General features: G+C 34.0%; 1 protein-coding gene across 1 annotated transcript; it reads left to right on the forward strand.

Moving 5' to 3' along the window:
• The first annotated feature begins 398 nt into the window (after positions 1-398).
• LOC132706283 (phagocyte signaling-impaired protein) lies at positions 399-23,393 on the forward strand. Its single transcript, XM_060677533.1, has 13 exons — positions 399-650; positions 707-931; positions 984-1,193; positions 2,293-2,390; positions 2,449-2,633; positions 4,089-4,249; positions 5,648-5,904; positions 10,294-10,438; positions 11,573-11,937; positions 12,990-13,204; positions 20,416-20,692; positions 20,745-20,999; positions 22,977-23,393. Exons 1-13 carry the CDS (start codon positions 587-589, stop codon positions 23,316-23,318), a joined length of 2,799 nt encoding a protein of 932 aa, XP_060533516.1. The 5' UTR covers positions 399-586; the 3' UTR covers positions 23,319-23,393.
• The last annotated feature ends 705 nt before the right edge of the window (positions 23,394-24,098 follow it).

The following is a 24,098-nucleotide window of genomic DNA, read 5'->3' on the forward strand; positions in this document are numbered from 1 at the left end:
CATTGGAGAACTAGTCACGAAATAATGAGCCCAGAGCCACTAACTAGACACCATTAACTAACAACTTTGTTTTAACCGAAAACAGCGGATTTTTGTAATCAACACACAAGGATCCTAGAATCTTTCTTTTCCCTTTCTTTTATTCTACAATCATCCTGTTCGCTTCTTCAAAGCTTGAGCGAAACTGTCAGTTTCATTAGGTTGTGGTAGTTTCTTTGAAAAATATTATTCTCTTGTTTAAACTGCAAAAGTTTGTCAATCTGAAAATATCACATCACAAATAGAAGTGAAAATAATTGGTAAGTGGCAACCGAGAATAGCGAGTTACCCTGATGAATTTGGCCAAACTATGTTTGAAACGGAAAGAGGAAGAAATAGATATTCTGTGGTATTTTCGTTTTTGGTAAACATTTTTTGCCGAACTGTTTTTCCGTTAAATTATTAAGAATACCTATCGAAATTTAGACAGTTATTACACACCATGATTTTTTTGGCGTTATAGTCTATTAATAAAATTAATTTAAAACGCTGAATAGCAGAAAAACAGTTGTATTTGATTCCTAACCTGCGTTAATTTAAGAAAATAATGTCTCGGCACGTGCATAATACTGATACATCGGTACTGGAAAGGCGTCTACGTCCCATTTACGGTACATTAACAGGCCAATAGGTGATCAATTTTATTTACGCGGTACATTTTTTTCAGATTGGCTGGATGCTGGCAACAATAAAAAAGCCTTGCAGGAATGTGAAAAAGTACTAAAAAAGACCCCCAATCTTCATTGTGCGAAAGCTTTGAAAGCGCTGACTCTGCTGCGCATGGGAAAAGAGTCAGAGTCGAATGGGATTTTGGACGCATTAGTTAGCGATAAGCCGACCGATGAAGCCACTTTACAAGCTATGACACTGTGCTATAGGGAAATGCAACAACGTATGCAACATATCCCTTCCTTTTTGGAAACCGTACTGCATTATTTTTTTAGTTGAAAAAGTTTGCAAAATATATGAGAATGCAGTGAAGTTAGAACCTTCGAATGAAGAACTGCATACACACCTATTCATGAGTTATGTCCGGATAAGTGATTTTAAGGCTCAGCAGCATAGCGCGATGGTATTGTACAAACAGAAACCGAAAAATCCTTACTACTGTTGGAATGTTATGAGTATTGTGTTACAGGCAACTCGGGGCGAAGGTAAAATAAACACAAATAAGTTTTGATTCTTTAGTTTTTTTCTTCTTTAGTTTAAATTGAGAAGTAAAATCACACTTGAAAGTTGGGGTACCAGATTTGTGAAACCTGTGACATAATTGTAAAATCATATTTTTCTAAAATTTTGATATTTTTTTTTAACACTTTCCATTAATCTGGTATCTTAAGCAAATTAAACTAAAAAAAATAGCAATATGTCATTTATACTAACCAATTTTGATAACTGACAGTTTGTTGTTGTACATTTTTAAGGTTATAAGTTAAAAGACCTGAGATAAGGTATTAAAAAAGTTGAAAACTATTTACTTTCAGTGCTTTTTTAATTATTATATTTGTTATAAGTCCATATTTATAAATATTAAAATTCCTTAGTAAATGTACGTTCTTTCTATGAAGAAAATTACTTCATTAAAATTGAAGAAAAAAAAAAATAAACCAAATGTTGAACATGGATTTATAATAATATAATCTGTGAAATCTTGTGGTCGCGGGAGAGTTTTAACAATTAAAATTGTGTTGTTGCGTGATTAGGGTTTTTCATATAGATTTTGGAGTAAATACCATTTATTTTAAATGGCACACCCTGAATGTTATGGATTTTTTGAATCGCCGGAGCGAGCAAACGATTAGTTTTGGTTAGATCTTGAAAAAAAAAATTCGTTTTGCTTTGTTTGATAGGTAACTTCCGGTTGAAACGGAAATGACGGGACACTATTTTAAAAAAGAAGCACACGTGGCACTTACCTAAACCCCAAAAATTGAAAGGCGTTTCTAAAGTACATATCAATAAACTTTGGATGAATAAATTTTTGTAATTTTTTTTTGAGATTGATACGCTTATTTATTGTAACTTTTTTACCTGTTGTTCGGTTCAACTCAGTTTATTTAAATAAGTCAAAATTTACATTTTGTGTAGGAATTGTCATAAAAAGGTATAAAAAATACTTAAAGCCAAGACATCTAAAAAAGTGTATATAACACACCACGTTATTATAAAAACTCTTCAACTTGGGTCAGTAAACGTTTAACTATCACTATTGATACAATCAAAGAAATGGATTATTAACGTGCGTCACTTTAGGAGCAAAAGACAAGCAGAAGAGGGACCTACTGTTGACCCTCGCGGAACGAATGATGGAAAAGTTGGTGGACGAGGACAAAATCGACGCAGAACAAGAGGTGGGGGAGAGACGGGTTCGATTTTTTTCCGACATTTTAACAATCCTATCTCCTTCAGGTCGATCTATACATCATGGTGCTAGATTTGCAAAAGAAATACAAAAAAATTATCACCATATTGGATGGTCCTTTAGGGGAAAAACTGCAGTGCGCCAACGTGCCGCAGATGCGGTCGACGTATTTTCAAAAAATGGAAAAATGGTCGACGGTAAATTTGATATCGAAAGGAATTTTAAGCGAAAGGTAATTAACTTTTTGCGCATTTTTACGTTTTTTCTTCAACGTGCAAACTGCTGGCGGAACGAAGTTATTTTTTTGGACATTTTGTTGGATTTTGGGAAAGGTAATTTTGAGGCATGTTAAAATCTAAGAATCTGGAATCAAATCTCATCTTAATTGGAAAACACTTGTCTGAAACATAATTTATTTAAAAAACAAGACTAATAATCAACCATGCTTAAGAGTCACAAAATTATCTCAACCCCAGTGATTGCGGTTGAGATAGAACACCTAACATCTGCTCTTTTGACAAATAATTTCCACATTAGATATATACCTCCCAAAGCAACCCGAAATTCGCCACTGCGGCCCTTCCTTACATTAAAAACACCCAAAGTTTTTGAGAAATATAATATTAAACCCAGATTACCCAAAAACTCTCAACGTCTTCTATAATCTTCCATATGCTTGAATGTTCTGATCTCACAGAAAATCACACCTAACCCAATCATTTCTCTCTACTAATAGATATATTTATCCTTTCGATACACCCCAGCCACCCAAAGAACACTCGTCACTGTGGTCCTTCCTTCTCAAAACATCACTGACCACATATGTGAAGTTCTTAGGAAATATGAACAAAATAAATACAGGATCAAAGTTAATAAAGGAAATAATAAAAACTTTGAAGAAGTGATGTTGAACAATAATATTTTAAAAAGCGATAAGGGAAACCCATCAAACTACACTGCTGGAGATACTATATCCGTAAATTTTACCAAAATCATAGCACAATATCTAAGAACAATAATTTAGCAAGGATTTAGAAATAATAGATCAACAACAGATAGCAGAAGAGTTCATGTATGTATTCGAAAAAATAAGAACTAAAGTACAACTGCTCCATAAAAATTAAAATTAAAGAAATAAAGATAAATACAGGAACAAGGAACAATGTTCAGTTGATGTAACAACGACGTATACCAAGGGACGCCAATAAAGAAAGGAAAACAGGAACCAATGCAGGAGCATTTAGGGTAGAGATATGAAAACGAGAATGTATAAAACATGTATAGATTAATAGTACATCCAAGATATATTGGAATCAACACATGACGTAAAAGAAAAAGACCGCGAAAAAGATGGCAAGACAGTGAGGTGAAATGTAATACATCCTTGCATTTTATAACGTTTAAGATATACATTCAGACAAAGTTTTCTTAAAATAAGCAAAATAAGTTATCCATTTCTCTATTGACACGCTAAAGATTCTGCTGTATATTTTAAGCATCACTTCAGGTATTAGGTAGTATCTTTAATCTTACATGTTTTTTACACAAAGTAATAAATTTGAATGAAGAAAAGTTTCGCAAACTCATTAAGTTATTTTTTAGGCATCCAAACCTAACGAGTTTTAATATTAAGTACAGATTAAGCAGAATTTGTGCATCATTTAATCGTTTAATGAACCTTTTTTAGTTTTGAAGTCTGGGCCACGTGGAAAGTGTATATTCGATCGGTATTTGAAGTCATCGAAAGGGGAGTGGACGTGGAGAGGATCATCGAAGAGTACGTCGACAATACGCCAGAGAGATGTCACGAGTTTATTTGTGCCGCGATAGAAGGCGGGTCTTATAATAGTAAGTGCTCCGCAAAGTTTAGACTTTTTTTTTTTTAACGAGAATTTTAGCGTTCTATTAGTTTAATATTGCGGGCTATTTAAGAATGAAAATTTTTGAAAAAACCAGTTTTGTTTTCAAAGACAAATTAAAAAAAAAGATTGCACCGCATTTTTTTTAACATATATCGGTAAAAACTAAACATGAATGCCAGTTAGCCATTATTGGCAGCATAATAAAATTGCAAACAAATGACTTCATATATTTTCGTGAACAATGGCTATTTTTCACTCACACTTTTTCAAAATAATAATTATGACTTTGATGCTTGGGTCTTCGGCTATCAATTGAGCTGTCTATTTTAATTAGAAGCTCAGTTATGAGCAAAAATTTCCGATATATATATATATATATATATATATATATATATATATATATATATATATATATATATATATATATATATATATATATATATATATATATATATATATATATATATATATATATAACGCATAAACAATATATATTTTACAGTTTCAGTTCTAGAGAATCTTCTATATCTACATAATAGTTTGTATTGCATTTTTGTTTTTTGTTTTTTTACCACCTTTGGCTCGTGGTAATCGCATGAAACATAAGTATCAAAAGGTTATTTTGTTGTTTCATATTTTCCATCATTTGGTTCTATCGCCCTCTAAGGCCTACCAACCAACTATTACTACGTATACATTTAACTCAATTGGTTTTCAAAATTGGTATTGCCGTTTTAAGATTTTGACAGTGGTATCTGTCATAACCGCGTTTTGTGGTCAGTCTTTTTTCACGAGATTCAAAAGAGATCCAAAAATATTAATAATTTTGAAAATACTTACAATAAAACACAATACTTAGATGTATATGTACAATTACTGCTTTTTTTTTATTTAGTATAATTTCGTATTTGTTGCATTTTCTTTTTCGTAAATAAGTTTGCTTCTTGTTATGGAAGTATATATTCCACCTACGCCTGCGGCAAAAAATACAACAAAATTGAGATCTCATACAAAAACGGAGATAATGTTATTATTCAAAAAGGCAAAGATTTGGAATACACAAAAATCACGGCAAACAGTTTGTAAAGCAAATTTTCCCCCTCAGGGTGTTAGTTACTACAAAAAATATTTTGATTTATCTTGTATGTCACTGCCAAAACGGAGACAATTAGCCATTAAAAAAACAAAAAATAATAAAAATGAATTTACCGACAACATTTTGAATTAACCTGTATGGTACTACCCAGAGCAAAGAAAATTAGTTACTTAAGTTAAAAAAAAAACAATTAAAAAAAAAATAGAAAAGTTATAAACCATAAAACTTATCCAAATTTTTATGGTGGTCGAATTTTTTGACGGGCAGTGTATGTATTGATGACCACAGGTTTCGACCTGAGAGGTGCGTATTTGGCGAGGTTCGAACTCTGCTCAAAACTACAAGAGAAAAACAAGAAAATCGAAGACATCTTGGGCGACGTCAACGAACTGTTCATAGAATATTTTCGAAAATTCGGGCACAAGCCGTGCTGCGTGTCCGACCTGAGGATCTATTTGAAGCTACTCACCGACAATCAGAAATACGAGCTGGCGCCGAAATTCGTTCAAGAGGCCGGTATTAGTACCACCGGCATACCGCAATCGGTAAGATCTTCTTTTTCTGAGGTCGACGGGATACATTTTCATGTTCGCGTTAGATGTGGGCGAGTAAATAATGGGCATAATGAGTGTCGTTTTTTTTTAATCACCTTGAAACAAAGTCAAACCGATTCTGTATAGTCGATAATATCGTATTTGTTTAAAAAAATTATATTTAAAAAAATCTTGGTTTTTAATATTTCCACTCTAATATCCAAGTACAATACTCAACAGAACCCGAGTGTTGCAGAATAATAATATGATGGCTTATAAAAAGTATATGGAAAATCGGATGAAATCAAAGACTTCTTTCTGCGTGCTGCATAATGTCTCTACATTATCATCAAATATTTATCAACTGCTTCAATTTCTTCTGGTCCGGTGCGATTTGCTTTGCTTCATTTCAGTTGTCTATTGTTTCCTTAAAAAATTTCCTACATCTCTCTCTTTCTAGGCTTTGCTTTTCTAAGGCCCACAATTTTTGTTTTGCAATTTTAATTATTTTATTATAACAAAGGGCTTATGCTTTCGCCTTGTCCAACCCCTTAAATTGCGCAGTTTCTTGTTCTATACAGACTTTTTGCTACATTAATTAATTAATTTATTGCTAACCTTGGACATTTCCATATTTTTCCTTGTCCATATCTATATGCTTTCTTTTTGCTCTCTATCATGCGTCTAGTAATTTCCTTGATCTTCAATTTCTGAAGCCAGGTACTTCCGAGAGTATAGGTTCTATTTCACGTCTTATCCTTTTTTCTATGATTGTTGCGAATACGTTAATGTACTGACTAAAGTTATGCAATTTCTTTTAGACACTTCGTCTTCTTTATCAGTAAGTTTGTCACTTATTTTCCCTCAGGCTGGGTTACACGAAACAAGTAAGATTCGAAAGGATTGGTTTACGTCTTTATTTGTTCCCCCTATCTAAAAAATCTGGCGCCAAAAGATGTAACGAGCTTAGACCAATAAGCGTACGAGTCAAGCGTTAAAAATCCTGCTTCAAATTTAAGTAGGCAATAGGATAAGGGGGCGGATCTCGGATGTTAGGTTTGATTTTCTATTAATAATATCCAAGAATGGAAGATTATTATTGTTATGTATTAAAAACAATGGAAATATGTTTGCGATCATGCACTCAAAAAGTGAGACTGTACCAACAAATTTGGGGAGTGCCTCAGGGATCTTTACTAGGGCCGCTGCTGTTTTGTTTTAAATCTCTTAATATGACTCAAAAACGACTGTAGTTTTTTTTTTAAGAAACTTCCACAGGCTACTATAATACTATTTATGTAGAGAGTAGGCTAGTTGTCTGTATAATGAGGTTCATTTGTCTCTGGGTAATAATATTGTCTATCAGGAGGAATTTTAATATCTTTAACTGCAAAATAAATAAGAACTAAAAGTTCAGATTTTCACGAAATTATATATTTTGACATGACAATTGTTTCGACAACACGGTGTCTTTATCAAATGTGTTAAAAATGATAAAGACACGGTGTTGTCGAAACAATTGTCATGTCAAAATATATAATTTCGTGAAAATCCGAACTTTTAGTTCTTATTTATTTTGATAAATGGATTTTCATCAAGTAAAAGTCTCCTCAGTTCAATCTTTAACTTCGTTAATAAGTTCGATCAAATTCTTATAACATATCTAGGTTTAAAAGCAATAAGTTTTATTAATCTTGTGGAAAATTCAACTAATGGTGCTGCTGTGCTGTGATGCATCTTGTTTATGTAATTCAAACTAATGAATATAATTTTTGGAGGTTGTGGAGTTCATAATTATTACTTTGTATTTTTCTGTCATTAAAACGAGGTGAATCTGTTTTTACAGTTTTGATTTGTGTTTGAGATAACTCTAACTAAAGAAAAATTTGCAATGGTGTACTTGTAGAAAACTTCAATAAAATACAAGTGCTTCAGAAAAATGCTCTAAATACCCTCTACGATTTGGATTATAGGACTTCTTCTGGTGATGAAGCAATATATATTAGTCTATACATTCATTATACAATATCCATGTAGGTATTGCTAGAACAAACAATGCTGTCTATAATCCCGTAAGTAAAGCTTCATTTATTGATCTTTAAACTCAGTTAAAGCAAAATTAAAAGCTTATTACAACTAAGTTTTGTTTTTTTTTAGGTAAGTTAGAAATATCCAGTGGAAATTATACATAAAAAATACATTTGAAACTATTTTTTTTTAGTGGGACAGAGAAGACAAAGTATCTGTTAAGCCTTATATCTTAAAACCCAAAAAAATCAAAATGAAACATGTCACTAATATAATTCGTTTAATTTGAGATTGTAAAGGTCCCTTGCACTTATCGAAAACTATTTAAATAAGACTAACCTGTGTCTTCTTTGCTGGAACTAACGAATCTTCTTTTTTCCTTGCTAGAATGCATTGTTCCGCAAAGCTTCCGCTTGCGGGAATGACAAAATTGCCACGCTGCAAGTGTTTATAATGATGTATGTTCATGATTATGTAAATATTCTATAAAAAACACTAAGAAAAATTACACAGATATTTTCATCTCGCTTACTAATTTTGAGGGTCATAACGACGGCTAAGCTATTCAAAACTTATAAAGGAAAAAAATAACTCTAGCAACCGGTAACGACTATTTGCAATCTCTCGTTTCACTGCATTAAAATGAAAGTCGTGTTGTGCATAAGCTTACCGCAACGCTCTCTGGCGACAGTGTGCCGCAGTTTGTGTTTCGTAAATTTCCTCGTCTTTTTAAACACAGATGTCACGCGAAAAATGTCGCCTCCGCAAATAATAAAATTAAATGGCATTTCTTCACCGCACACCTTATTAGCGGGCGTATTAATTCTCTCCTATCTTTCATTGAAATTTAAATTGTATATTTTCAAATTCCTAATCTGAGATCGTGTAATTTTGATCCTCGGTCAACTGACCAAAATCACGTCTGTTACGAGATCTATGCAATTAGGTCAAGTTGGTTTACAATTTTCTATTGTAATTTATGGATAGTTTGATTGTTTATGGTGTAAGATTGCAAATAAGAAATTACCGAGCGATGTTTCAAATTAAGGAGTTCTAAAGTGCAGACCTAACGCTGAGTTACATACGCGGACTTGCAGAAAATTCTCCCAGGATGATGTTCTATAAGACGAAGTATTTACAGTTATTCCTCAAATTATGGTCATTCACATGTCAAATGCTCGATATGGCATCTGAAATTGATAAATGTACTCTGAATCTAATATAATCAATGCATGGTTTTGATGAAGTTTTTCTACTAAACTTATTTTACGTGCTTTCTGAGGTAAGTGTGCATTTTTTTTGTCATTTCTTTTATATTGCCTAAAATTTTAGATGGCTTGTATACCATCCAACACTGCTTGTATGTATTTTTTGACGTACACGGTAATTATATTAATTGTTTTAAATTAGGTGTTAGTATTAGTCGTCGCTAAAGAACGTTTGTTTTAAAAAACATTTTGTTTTCAAAAATATGTTTTTATTTAAAAAAAAGTTGTTTAGAAACAACAATTTTTTTAATGCTGTATACAGGGCAGTTTCAAAACGATATTAACATGAACGGAAATAGTTTGTAAACTAGCCAGTTAGTATCTCAACCAACAGCCCATATTTAATTAAAATGTTTATCTTTACCGAAGGAAATCGATAGTTTTTAAACCGTTCACTGATCTATGTGGTATTGTGGGAATTGTCTGGTTCTTCTAAAATAACAAGATTTGCCGTAATTTATGTGCTTTTGACTGTGTACAAATATGGTAAATTTTTTATTTATAAAGATATATATTTTTATATAAAATACGAAAGCGCTGAGAAGCGACCAAACATAAAATATAGGTTTTAGCTTTAGTTAGGCCAGTTTTTGAGGAATAAGTAATATCTGCCTTAAGTAGAATTTCTGAAAAGTAAGTAAGAATGCTGGAAGACATATCAGATTTTTTGAAAAGCGAGTCATGATATCCGAAACACAAGTAACATGAGGTAGAATTTTTTTAAAATAGGCTAGAATTTCTCAAAAGAATAAGTAATAATTTCTAATTATGTATTTCAATCAATGTATAAAAATTCATTCACCATTTTTTTTTACATAGTGATCATTTTCTTCACATGTTTTAAAATAAAAAAAATAATGTTGTTAGTTCAATTGGGTACTTTGATATTGGAGTGGAAATAAAAAAAGTTTAAAAAAAGACATTTTCACAGTTCTGAGGAACGAAGAATGTCTCATTTATTGACCTATTGACAAGTAAGTGGAAAAACTCCACTAACACTTTTAAAGTGGTTTTACTAGCGCCCTACTCGATTTAGCTGTTGCTGAAAAAAAAAAGAATTTGATTTTTTTTTTCTGAGTTTGATTTCTGGAAATTTTTTATCAAGATCGACCAGATGCAGCGTCACATCGGCGCAATCCAACTGTCCAGGCTGTGCGGGGCGCATAAACACCTCTCTGCCGAGCACTCCCGCGCCCTCGTAACCGCCCTAATTTTGCATTATCAACACGGTTACCAGACCTACGGCAAAGGTGGGAAATGATGGGGTAAACCGCAGAGTGAAGAGCGACACGGCGGGCATAGATTAAATTTTTTTTAACCAAAGTGCTGGAAATCATTTTCAAGTTCATATTTATGCCCATAGAGGGCGCTATTTCTATACTCTACCTGCTTATATAGTAGTAGTAGTAGGTGTAAGCTAGACCTTGCCAGTCCTATTACATTTTTTACGTTTTGGAAGTCCATATGTATGTGAAAATAGTCTTCTTTTGGCAAGTGTCTCCTTTGTCTTTGATAGTTGCTTGTCACAGTTAAACGCTAGTAGTCTAGCTTTACAATTAAAATTAGTCTGTACTTGGTAACAGGTAGTGATATGAAGCTTTAAGCTGAAAGAGATTCGTTAAACATTGTAAAAGTAAAAAAAAAGTTGTTTGTAAATCAAATTTGCTGACCTCTCGCCGTTAGTATTACAGCGGTTTCTGGCAGCAGTGTTTCTTTGAAAAAAAAAAAAAGAATAAATTCAATCAATGAGACTCTTCCTATCCACCCTTATTTGATCTCCACAATTAATAGTGATGCAGACTTTGATAGGGATTAGAGCGTAGCTATAACGTGCCCTAGCGGCAAATATATGTACTTGAAGATTATTTCCCGCATCTCTACAATTCGTGGTTTCTGAGATACAGCCGCATACGTCGTTTATTTTGCTCACTCTATACAGTGTGTCCCGTTTTTGATGGTCTAACGAACCAAACTGATTTTTTTTTAAATTCAGATGAAACGTGGCACGAACGGAAATGGCCACCATCGTGGATTTTTAGATGCAGGGTGATTTTGAAAATTTTGCAATTTTTAGAGACCTTTTGGGCTCCGTTGCGCGTTAATTTATTGAAAAAGTTGATTTAGATAGGGTTTTTACGTGGGATTCAGTGGCGTAGTTGGTTTTCTCCTGAAATTCGCAAACCCTGATATGTAACTTTTATTAGGCTTGCTTTGAGCATTTCTAAAATATAGCAACTCCGGGCTTTTTCGGTAGGTTTGGTTTTACTTAACGAGGAAAACCCCATTCCTGGGCACTTCTTAAAACCATCCAAAGCGGGACGCTTCTTAATTCCTTCCAAGTACTAATCAATCCCGGAGTTCCCGCAAGTCCGTATCGATTCTAGACTTGCCCGTCACGGACCTGGGCCCGTCCGATAATTACGCTTTGTTGGCGGCCCACATCTTGTACGACCTGTCCGTGGAGGAGGCGAATTCGGACGTGCTAGCGGCGGCCGCCGCCCTGCTGGAAAGCCTGCTGCAAAACTCGCCGAGCAATTTCCACGCGAAACTGCTGCTGCTCAAGTTTTACCACGTCCTAGGGGACAGCGTGAACGCGAACAACGTCGCCCTCGCTTTGGACATCAAACACCTCCAGCTGGACTCGCTGGGTTACGTCCATTGCGCCCGGTTGACCACCACCGGCTTGTTCTCGTTGTGCGTCATCCACTTCGACACCACCCTCAAGTTCTTCTCTTCGAATTACAAAGACGTAAGTGGTAAAAGATCGTCCGTCCTTTGTTCTCCTCGACGGACGCACGAACGCTAGAAAGTACGGGCTTCGAATTTGCCCCCGTTCATGGAGCGGCCATTTTGGCGCCTGTTGTACCGACAAGATTTTATCAAACTAAAAACATTACTTTTATTTAAAAAATATTATATAAAAATAAAATTAATAAAGTATTTACTTTTGCTTTTATACAATTTATAGACAACGTTAAAACTCCAAAAAATTATATACTCGTACCGTTTGGCGTATTAAAAGGTCGCACTTGCTATTGATAATAAATTAACCATTGAAATTGAAACGTAAAAAAATAAATTTGCTCTACTTAACTTATTTTGCATGTTTTTTTAAGCGACTAGAGGCGAATAAATTGGACCACCCCTATCGTTTTTCTTAACTAAATTTAAGAAAATAGTTGATATGGAAAAAATTAACTTCAGTAGATGGGTTTGTTGAAAACTGTGTCTAATGCAATTTTTTCATTACACTTAAATAGTTTTAAAATAAAACGTAACGCCCTACATATGGACGAAAAAAATTGCCTGGCAAAAGAGTTTAAAATATATGCCGAAGGCGCTTTTTCGTTTCTGTAATATCTGTAATAGAAACTTTTTAAACACCTTGCAAATGGTTCAAATTAAATGAAATGTTTTATCTGAGTACTGAACACTGTCAATTTTGAAAATTCCCTGTTTGGTGCATAATAAAAAAAAAACTAATATCATCGGTGACCTATTCAAAACTAAAACAAGAGACTTTTGCGACTTTGGTTTTAGTTGGTTAGAGAGAGTAAATTGCTATGGTGTGAAGAATCATTGATTTTGATCGTAATTTATTGTTTTTTGTCGGGATATGTTTTTTTAAAACCTACTGAAAAAAAACTTCCATAAAGCTGTATTTGTATAATAATAAACGCATACTCTTACTGCAACACTTTTAAAAAGGCTTAAACGCTACCTAACGCTGATCTTAATTCCGCACTTTCAACTCATCAAGCAATTTTTTGCACAACGACCGGTATTTCTCTTCCGTTTCAGAGCACGGACCACCTAACTTTCTCATATAAATTCGGGTCGTTCACAAAATTGGAGGAGTTCATGGACTTTCGGGAGAAACTGAACAACAGCTTTCACTACACCAGCGTTGTCGTAGACAGGATATTTTTGAGTCTGTTAGACTGTTCGACCATCGACAGTTTGTATAGCCTCGACATATCTGCCTTGGACCGCAAAATTGAGTGGAACAACTTGAGGTACGTAATTTAACCCAAAACGGACGAATTAAGAAGTTTTTCAAAATTTACAAGTAGTCATACGCGTTTAACTGGTCTTTGATGATTTTTTAAACGGATAAGAAAATATCTAATTTAAAACAAGCAACAAAAACAGACATCAAAGCTACATACATAATTAGTACTTATATTCTTTTTCGTTACCGGTTTTAAGTGAAAATACAACAATAATTGTTTCTTCATATGGTTCTGTGGCCGTGTGGGTTTTCTCCATTTATCCCTGTCTCATTATAAGAGTTACAGTGTCCTTTTTCTGTTGAAACAAAAATCAAGAGCAATTGGACGCTCTCGATTGGATCCACGTAATTTTGTAAACTGTTGACGAATATTCCAGCACACTTCTTACCATACCGCAATGTTATGCAATTAAAGTAGGTGTCTTCTTAAAGCCCTCGGTAGTTGTCTCTCTTGCCCGATGTTTTCCGAATGATAACCTGTATATGGGCATAAAAGATTAATTAAAAATTTATCATTTTTATCGATAAAATAAATTTAAAAAATCGGTCTTTTTGCGGTTTATTAGACGAATGCTTTGACTGTATTTTTTTATATAGTCAATAAGTATTTGCATTATCGTGTTTCATTGACAACACAAAATATTTCTGCGTGATTGCTAATTATACGTCAAGGGCGCGTCGTCTATTTCTTAAAAGAAGTATTCTTTCCGGTTGTCTGTTGGTTATTACTCATTACAACCAGTTACAACTAATTTAATATTAAAAACAACCGTACAGTGTTCTATTATTATTGAGATGCTCCAGACAAACTCAATCGTATAATCCAAAAATATATACTGGCCGACCCACGTAAAAAAACGTGATTTGTATGGTAAAAAAAAGTTGCATAGTTTCATATAGATTTTCTAATTTTTCGTATATACAAGGTGTTAAGTTTTAAGTGAGACATCTTGTATATTTTGCGTTTTTTGATTCCCCGGAAAATTCTAGATATATTTTAATGTATAACGCCCTATTAACTGAGTCTAAATGATTTCGAAAAATATTATCCGAAAATTTATAGTTTCGGAAATAATTAATTTAACATTTTCCCATTGTAATAACCCTTTTTATACTTAAAAATTCTTCCAAGAAATGTTTTATTTTCGTCGATATTTTCTCCTGAAGTTTATTACGATTGAAGCGATCCTTTTGTTGTCGTTTAACATTATCACAATAGGAAAATATTAAATTGTCAATTACTACTACTACTATTCTTTTTGAGGTTCTGAGAATTTGATTTTTGTTTATATATCACATTAGCGTTTTTGCTGATGGTCTGCTATACTTTTTACACTGTTTATTATGTTTATGTTTTGTTGTTACCTATTTGTCAATTTAAACCGACAAATGACTGAACTTTTGTGATATGTTAATTAGAAAGAACAAGATTCATCAAGTTTACTAGTACTACTTACTAGGTCCAAGTAGAGTTGTGTCAATCGCGATTGATTCGGTCACTTTGATTCAAGCACTTCATGGGATCGAACGACCAAATCCCGCTTGTTCGTAACGATTCGATCACTTTGTTCGCTCTCGCTGACGCCCTGACCGTTCTGAAGTGACCGAATACATTCGCCGGAATACGATTCATTTGAATGGTTTAAGATCTAAAGGCTTGACTCAGACACGCCACGAAAAAAAAAACGGAAGTATTGTTATAAATATTCTATAGTAGTGAGTAGCGACATCGATTGGTAGATTAACAAATTAATGTATTACTGGTAAAACCCAATAGGTTAAATCATGATTAAATAAAAAGAAGAACACAGCTAAATATTATACTAACTAGAACAGAAAACACAACATATAGATCCAACAATAATTCAAATTCAAATGAATCTGAATCGGTCGTTCGGACTATTCGGATTCAGTGACTATTGCCGCTTATGTTGGCACCAAAAAGTATTGAAATGAACGATTGATTGAAATGATTCGGTCCTTTTCGAAATCGGTCACTTATTGATTCGGTCCTCGTAAAATGAACGATTGACACAACACTAGGTCCAAGTCTAACTTACAATAATGCCAACTTGTATTATGTAAAGTTCCTAACCTAAACTATGTCAAGTTAAAAAATGAAATAGAAAAACCAAGGGAATGTGAATTTTATTACTGCACATTTCGAAATCGTTCCGAAGCTTTTTTATTACGGAAATGTTGAAGTTTTATTTTATGACCGCGATTTAGACATTGACATTAGACATTTAGACATGGATAAATGGAGCAGTTTGGCAACGTTGTACGTTTGGCGACCACGGTTAAAAATTCCCCTTTGTGCCAAATACATAAGAAATAATCCAGCGTATTAATGATTCCTTTATTATCAATAAGTGCGCGCCCTGGTGACCATTTCAGAATTTTTTTTTTTATGTTTTGAAAAGAAAAGCTTAAATGGAACAGTTATGAAGATTGTTAATATATTTTTTTAAATTTGTTTCGAATACCTTTCAAAATACTCTTTTATTAATAGTAATACGTACCTAAACCGAATAGTTCACACTTGCCAACAAATTTGATATTTGCATTATTCGAAGATGACGTAACAGAAATTTGAATTATTATTTTTTCCGAAATATACCTGTTTTTAATATCGATTTATTTTAACTTTTACAATATTTACCTGTCTTTCTGTGTAAAAACATTGGAAAGTCTTTTACTCTAAAATGATTTTAAATCGTGCGTCCAAACAATCTTTACAACTTTTGCGTTTAACATTTTCTCATAACTTTCGAAACCAATAAACGTTGGCAACGCCGCGTTGTAATCTGTGGTGATTCGAAATCCGTCGCTGCTCGACGCCATTTTCATTGGGAACATTTGTGCCCCCACCTAACCTCAAAAAGGTACGTTCGTGAGGTTTTTTGGTCGCTTTTCATTTTGCAGTCGTACGCGTTACAACTGTTACAAGAAAAACAAATCTAAGTACGGCGCCGATCAAAAACTAACGGAGCGATTCAAATCGAAATTGTTACGTGACGTGCGCAACAAATATGTCCGCTAGTCTGGGCCACATTCGCGAGTTCGATCCGAAAAAGGACGACTGGGCGATTTTCATTTGCCGCCTGGAGAATTATTTCACTGCGAACGCAGCGACGGACCCGGTAAAAAAGCGGGCGATCCTACTAAACTCGTTAAACGAGGACGGCTTTAAACTGATGTTCAACCTTTGTATGCCGTCGAAGCCCGAAGAGAAAGATTACGACGAACTGGTGAAACTCTTGACCGATCATTTCAAACCGACCAAGTCCGCCTTCGCTAATCGCTTTAAATTCTACAATGCCGTGAAACTGGCCAACGAAAGCGTGGCGGATTGGGCAGCCCGGATACGTAGTTTAGCCGCGCCTTGCGAATTCGAGGCGGAAGCGATCGACATGGTGCTGAGGGATCGTTTCGTCGTGGGATTCGAGAAAGGTCCCGTGCGCGATCGACTTTTCGAAGAAGGTATCGACAGTAAATTCGCGGACGTCGTGAGTATCGCCTCTACGAAGATGGCGGCCTCCATGGATCAAATGCCGCAGAAAAAGGAGGCGCAGCCCCAGAAGAAGCCGAACAAGCCGGATCAAGCGAAGGGCGGTAACGCGGGCGCCCAACCCAAGTGCATGGTATGCGGAAAATTTGGCCACCAAACGAGCTCGTGCCGTTTGCGCGAGCTTTCGTGCAACGTGTGCAACCAGCAGGGCCACTTGGCGCCCGTCTGTCCTAATAAACTCGCCAAAAAGGACGCGAAAAAGGCTTCCAAATGATCAGTTATTTCGGAACACCCATGAACGAGGTGGGAAATCGTCATATTTGTAAGTTTTGTAGGGTTCACATATTTGTCGTCGATCGAGAGGTAAATCACGGTGTTCCGGCTCTAGGAAAACTGGGATATCTTTGATATCCGTGAAATCATACCGTGTTTTAAAAAAAAAAAATTATAGACACAAAATTATGAATGACCAAATATATAACACAGCACAACCCGTTCCATTGAAGAAAATTACTTAATTAAACGAAATAAAAAAAATCACTATAGTTGTGTGGATGTTGATTGCAGATTTTCAGACATTTATGGATTTTGAAAAGTAATTAGTACACTACAAATTATTAAAAGTATATAAAAAATGTGCTGTTTTAAGACTATTTCAGTTGTCGCAGTGCCAGTATTAAAATAATCATAATTAAATTAATTTCTCAATAAGTAAACAAACTAATAAATAAAAATAGTATCAATTGTAAAAATGTACATCACGCAAAACATATCGCATGGCATGTAGCAACTATAATTAACATTAATTTGAGAATTTAAGGGTACACTGTAATCAGTGGGCCGATCAGCGGGATATTTTTAGAATATGGGCACTTCCAGTTATTTTAAATAGAACAATTTTTCCTATATTAAATCTGTATAACTTTAAATACGTAATTTTATGCATAGGAACGGGCATGTGAAGGACATTTAGTAAAAAAACAAAATTGATAAATATTAAAATATGTTGATGAAAAAATTACAGTGAGAAGCGGAAATAATTTTGAATCATCGAGTTGAATGGATATTAGGAAAAAATAAATTAAAGATCCCGTCGATAAAGTTCGTTTAATTTAACAATAGTATTTCTCAAAATTAGTTAACGGTCCAAACAAATAACTAAAAATTTACGTATTGACTTTTTTTGAATTTTAATTTGTTTTAATTAATGGAAAATGCTCAAAACTTCAAGAAAGCACGTTATGATTTCACAAACATTTCACACATTACTAAATGATTTTCCCAATTTCAAAGAGTTTGCAAAATACTTTTTAGGTTGTGTGGAAAATTTTTGGGTTTAAAACTAATATATAAAAAATACACTTTTTTTCCAAAACCTGAGTGTTGTCATTATGAATTCTATAATCGTAATATTTTGAAAATATTTTTTTCAAAATTTTGTTTCCTAATGTTTCTGGTTTAATTAAGTTTGATTTTTTATTTCACTCGACTTCGTCGGCAAGTCTTAATTTTCTGTCGGTTTAAAAATTACAATTAAAGCCAAATGGGAAAAAAGTAAAGGCAATATTTTTATGACCTTATCTTATGCCTTATATCTTATCACCATAAAAATGCCAAGCTAACTACAAACATTTTCCTTTTTCTTCTTATAATTATAGTAAAATAATAAATCTAGCCAATAGGCGCTACAGAAATTAATTTTTATTTTTTAATGTCTTTTAAAGGCGTATTTAAAAATCCAATCCGGTCTTATATTGTTTTAGGTGGCGCCCACGATTTATTTTTCTATTTTGGAAATTCTTTGTTTAAAATGCATCTCTTGTGGAAAATAAAAAATTTCAATTAGTTTATTTTTACGCCTCACTCTAAAATGTTATTCTATATTTTCCCATAGAAAAGTAAATATTTTCTAGATGGTTCCCTTTTTCGGATGATTTATCTATTATTTTTAAATTTCTATTCGATTTTGTTTGAAGCTCTATTTAAAAAGCTCTCAGAAAAAATGTATTTCGAAAATTGGTTGTAATTTTTCGTAAAATGGCTGCTAACAAACGTACGATAAAATGTACTTTTTGTTACATTTGTTTTATACTTATTATACTTATTAATTTGCAATTGTAATATCTGCACATAATATTTATATAATTATTGTATTGACTTGTATGGATATACCTAAATTTTTTTAATATAATTTTGAAGGTAACACGGTGTCTTATTGTTAATTGGAAATATTTCAACTGAATTCATATGCGTTTAAAATATTAAAATGTAACCCAAACCGCTTAGATGAAATGCGACTTCCTTGGTGACGATAATATATTGCCCCGATATATTGTCATGGATAAAGAAAAAATCCTGCAAATAATCGAAAGTGTTGTTGAAATAAAAATTATAGTCGCTAATCTAACGCGTTTTCAGATTAAAGAATTTTGCCTATCGGGAAAATAGTTTTCGAAAAAAAAATTTTTTTTTTTTGAAAGCCAAAATACCGCGAAAAATTTCAAAATTAAACAAAAATGCTGCGAGACGTTTGATCGCGTCAACTTCATCAGGCGGTAGCTGCAAATTTAAGGCACCCATTACGCTTTTTAACATTGCTTCGAATATCCTGAACATCCTATACGATATGTGAAAACTTTAAATAAAGGAAACTTCTAGTTGGGACTAATTTTAATTAAAAGGGGAACCCGTGTTCATTTTTTTCGATTTACCGACGCGCCCTTGTTTATTTTCAAAGAATATGTATTTTTTTTTATTATTTACTGTTTTTTGGAAATGTTTCCTTTCGTATCTTTGATTTTTTTTTATTTTAAATACTTTTCGACCGCTCAGCCTATCCAATTTCAATAGGCTTTGTTAGGGAATCAAGCTGGTGCGTGCAAAATTTCAAGCGGTATCTTCAAATGTCGTGTTCCTTAGTAATATGTATTGAATTTAAAACAATTTTTAGTTTTTCGGTTTGAAAAATATCGGTTACAATAATTCGCGAAATTTAAGCGGTCACAACATAAGAATATAATAAACTTAAATATTTCAAGAAAAAAAAAACTTGCAAATTCGATTTGAACCCGATAACTTTCGTGTCGCGCACAACGCCGTACCCACAGAGCTACACAGCGCGTATTGAATTTACAATTTGGTGTATATATATATATATATATATATATATATATATATATATATATATATATATATATATATATTGCCAGTATTCTTTTAACCAGTGACTTGAGGGTTTTGGCGTAATAAATCGTACAGTTAGTAAAAAGTACCGTAACGCTTCAGTAATATCTTCAGAACTGCTATAGCTGGAACGATAAAATTCAATCCCTGGGGTTTTTTTTTAATATAGGAAACGTAGGATATCGGCGAAAGGTTTCTGCATGTTTCGGTACCTTAAGGAGCGCCATAAATAAATGTTGAAATTCCATATAAAATAACATTGTTGTTGGCATTTTTTAATTCTGTATGTTCAAAAAACCCCATCGCCTAGCATTAAAACGGATGAAAACTTCCCGATGGTGCGTTACGGAAAACAGACGCGGGAGAACAGAAACCAGATAAAAATTGTTTACGTAACAGAGAACAGAGTTTTTTTTTAGAAATAATCGTATTTAAAGCAAAAAGCAGTGAAAAATGTTTCGTTTTTTTCGTCAAAATGGCCGACTCGGATGGTTTAACTGTTTGAAGAACGTTTCACGCAGGGACAACAGGGATTTGCAGGTCCAGGTAAATTGGGAACCCGACCATGCGGGAAACGGGCCCGACGAATACGAGGGTTTCAAAAAACTGTTCCGGCAAGATTTGACGTTTGTCGAGTTCCGAACGCAAGCGCTGCGGTCGTTCGGCGCGGCGGTCGACGTCCTCAGATCCGTGGACGGCGTGAAACTGAAGAACGTCGACGTTCTGAGGCAAATTTTGGCAGAGTGGACCCAGCTGGAAGAGAACGCGGACGGGGAACTTTTAAAACCCGTCGACGAGGTGAAAACAATGTCGACACGCCGGAATGCGACCCGATAATTCGTTCTTTTAGAAGTCGATAGTTCATCCGTTGCCTTCCCGACTGCACAGCTTCGTCGACACTCGTTACCGGCCGATATTGGTGTCTTTGTTTGAATTTTTCGCGTCTCTGGCGTCGGAGCGCGCGGACGATTACCAAGAGGCGTGTTCAAAGTTCGAAAAGGAACTCGAAAATGTCGGCAAGGTCCTGCGGGAAAAAGTGTTAAATAAATCGTCGGATTTTAGGGAGAAACGGAAAGCGCTGGAGCACATAGTTAATTTAGTAGAGGTTAGTACTCGTATACGCCGGGTTAACGTATTAATTGCCCTTGAATATCTTATTGTACTTTTTAAAGAATTCACCAATAAATAAAAGTATACTTTTCCGAAATTATACCCAAGAATTGTCATCTGTAATTGTATCCAAAAAACATGAAAAGCAGCAAAAAACCAGGGCACTCAATTTAGACCCTTTTAAAACACCTTTTTCTACAAACTTTCAAAATATTTACTTCTTTTCTTCTTGGATTGGTGGTTATTTAAAAAAATATATATTTCAATTTCGATTAATCTAAATTGTCGACGGTGAAAAATTACATACGATAATATACGCATATATACACTTTAGGGGGTCTTGGAAATGTAATACACTTTATATATTCAAAAAACAATAAATGACATAAAGAACTGATGATTCGCAAAAAAAAAATACAAAAAAAGCAACAACCCTTATACATAATTCTTGCTTGTTTAAAAAAAGTTACTTCTTTTTTATTTTAAAATTTTCCTTGAAACGTTATTAAAATGAACCTATTTTTAATGCAATTCTGATTAATCTAAATTATCGGCAGTGAAAAGTTATATGACCAAATTAACAACCAAAAAAATGGCTCACAACACTTGTTAGATGTCAAATAAGGACTTCTTAAAGACGTGAAAGTTAGTCCTGTCTTATAATTAACAAAATAACGTGATTATTACTTAATAAGTTACAAAAAAATCTCCTCAGCATAGTAATACAATATTGTTTTAAATGTTATTATTTTATTATTGTCGAACACAAAAAATTATTTAATGATTTAGATATGCACCATTAACAATTCTAAGAACTACCTGGTCAGAAAATATTGAAATGAAGTTTCGAATAAGATGAAAATGACGCAATTGCCGAGAGATTTAACGTATTCTTCCAGAATTCTACTTGTAGCCCCATAAGAATAAAATTAATATGTTGCCGTTTGTTGGGACCTCAGCCTTTTGCATATTTTTTTGTGACCTCGCTAACTATGGAGTATGAGCTACAGCGCATGGTCTTATTTCAATAACAGAGAACAATATGCTGAAAATCGATCATAACAACCACAAAATTTCGTCAAAGCTTGACATTGAGATTGACAAGATTATGTGACTGGGAGCAAAAAATAAGCAGAAATCTTGATAAGCTGTTGTAATGGTTCAGCCAAAATTCTTTACGGCAAAAGCAAATTACATCCGATTCGACAGTTCCCAGCAAAGAAACGAACTTTCTCAAAATATTAGAACTGCCGAAGAAGGATAGCACAAAGTTTCTTGGGATTACGGTAGACCATAATCCAAATTGGAAAAATCGCTGTTATAATTTATCTTCTAAAATCAACTTGTCTTTTATTCTTTTACGTAATTTAAGGAGAATATTCATAAATAAGCAACCCATTAATATATATCGCCCTAAAATAGCATATGTTCTGAGGTACGCAGTAGTGGGCATCTTCAAAAGAAAGAAGAGAGCTCCAGCAGCACGGTCGGTCACTTCAAGTTAATTGTTGACTTTGACCGGTATTTAACGTTATTTTGCGACTTCGGCAATGCTTTTGATTGTGTCTGTTTGCCACTGCGTCTCATATGTTATTACGTTTTAAGATTCTAAATATGTTTCGTGTATACCTATGTCTAACCGTTTTTGATATATTTGATTTTGAAAAAAATAAACGCACTTTTGCATTGCAATTTTTGAAAATTTAAACCTCATATTCGGCAAGACAATCCTGTAATTTCCAATGTCGACCTTAGCGTTTTTAAGTACGTCCGGAAAAAAATTCCTCGATAACATCAGATAAATGATCCGCTAAATATTGAATTGCATATTAGGAAGTGACATGATTATTCAACATATCTCAAAGGGACCTGCAAGATCGAGAAACGTCAGCCTAATTTGTATTTCTAAGTATTGCATCGAAATTAGCATTTCAGTTGGGAAGACTGACGGTTACCCGATTAATTCGTTTAGATATTGGGGATATCGTGCGTCATCTGTCACATGTGCAACGAGCTGATCAAGCCGCCCGCGTCAACCAAAAAGGGGAAACGGAAACCGACCGATACGAAAGCGAAGGACCTGCTGGGCGCGATAGTGGACCAAATAAAAGACCAAATCGGCAAAGTGAGTGAGTCGACCGAGAAGTTCGCGTGCGAGTGGGAGGAGCGGGAATTGGTGAACGTTCTCGAATCGCTCAGCTTGAACGTGGACTGCGAGAGCGTGCGCCGGAACATTAGGTCGAGTTTTCTTAGCGCCAACAAGGAAATTCAAAATATGTTGAAGGCCAAATCGAAAATGTTGAACGGTTTGTAAAGTCCGCGAGTGCGCGTGCCATAGGTCTGTTCGTCTCTTTTTTTTTCTCTTGTAAATGTTACGTTGTTTAATAAAATTATTGATTTTAATTTTTTTCTTTGTGGTATTTTCGACGCCCCGGTTTCGAGTTTAATTGTTACTATTTTAAGGTGGATGATATATTTTTAGGCCTCGGAATCTTCCAACGAAAACAATTTTAACTTGCTAGTTAACTACGGTTATATTTGCATGTTCTTCAGTTGCCAATAGTTGTTTTCAACGAAATTTGTGTTTTTGAGCAAAAATAAAAGTTTTGTTTTCATTAGAACACGGAAGAATAACGAAAGTGCCCATAGCGCTCCATTTCAGAAGCGGAATTGAAATCCATTGACATGAATGAAGTGCACAAATAAAATTTGATGAAAATTAATTAATTGGTGAATTATTAAATAAACTTTAATAATTCACCAATATAATAAAACACTGTATACATATAACATAAATTAGCTCATAAATTCCAAATTAGCTTTGGTACCGCACTAAGTGTGTGCTAAGGCTAGCTGTTGATATTGATGAGTTATTAAAACTTGTCAAAAGTCTTAATTAAAGGTAAATGTGTCATTTTGCAATGAAATCAATTGTCCACGCAATATTTAGAAACTTTACATGAAAAAAATGACAAAAAAGTTTATTGGGTAACCTATTTGCTTGTCAAAGTTTCATATGGGCAAAATTAAACATCGATGAAAAAACTTGCTTTATGAATCTAATCGAAAATACATTCAGCTCCGAGTAGTTAAG

The sequence above is a fragment of the Cylas formicarius genome, unplaced genomic scaffold (genome assembly GCF_029955315.1).
Source record: "Cylas formicarius isolate icCylForm1 unplaced genomic scaffold, icCylForm1.1 PGA_scaffold_8__14_contigs__length_24414737, whole genome shotgun sequence".
In the NCBI taxonomy this organism is placed as follows: domain Eukaryota; kingdom Metazoa; phylum Arthropoda; class Insecta; order Coleoptera; family Brentidae; genus Cylas; species Cylas formicarius.

Bases quoted from the DNA above. Each gene is read 5' to 3' on its own strand.
- LOC132706283 (XM_060677533.1), top strand. From the start codon at position 587: ATGTCTCGGCACGTGCATAATACTGATACATCGGTACTGGAAAGGCGT. The intron at 1,194-2,292 runs GTAAAATAAACA...GCGTCACTTTAG, and splicing joins ACAGGCAACTCGGGGCGAAG to GAGCAAAAGACAAGCAGAAG. The intron at 2,634-4,088 runs GTAATTAACTTT...AACCTTTTTTAG, and splicing joins AAAGGAATTTTAAGCGAAAG to TTTTGAAGTCTGGGCCACGT.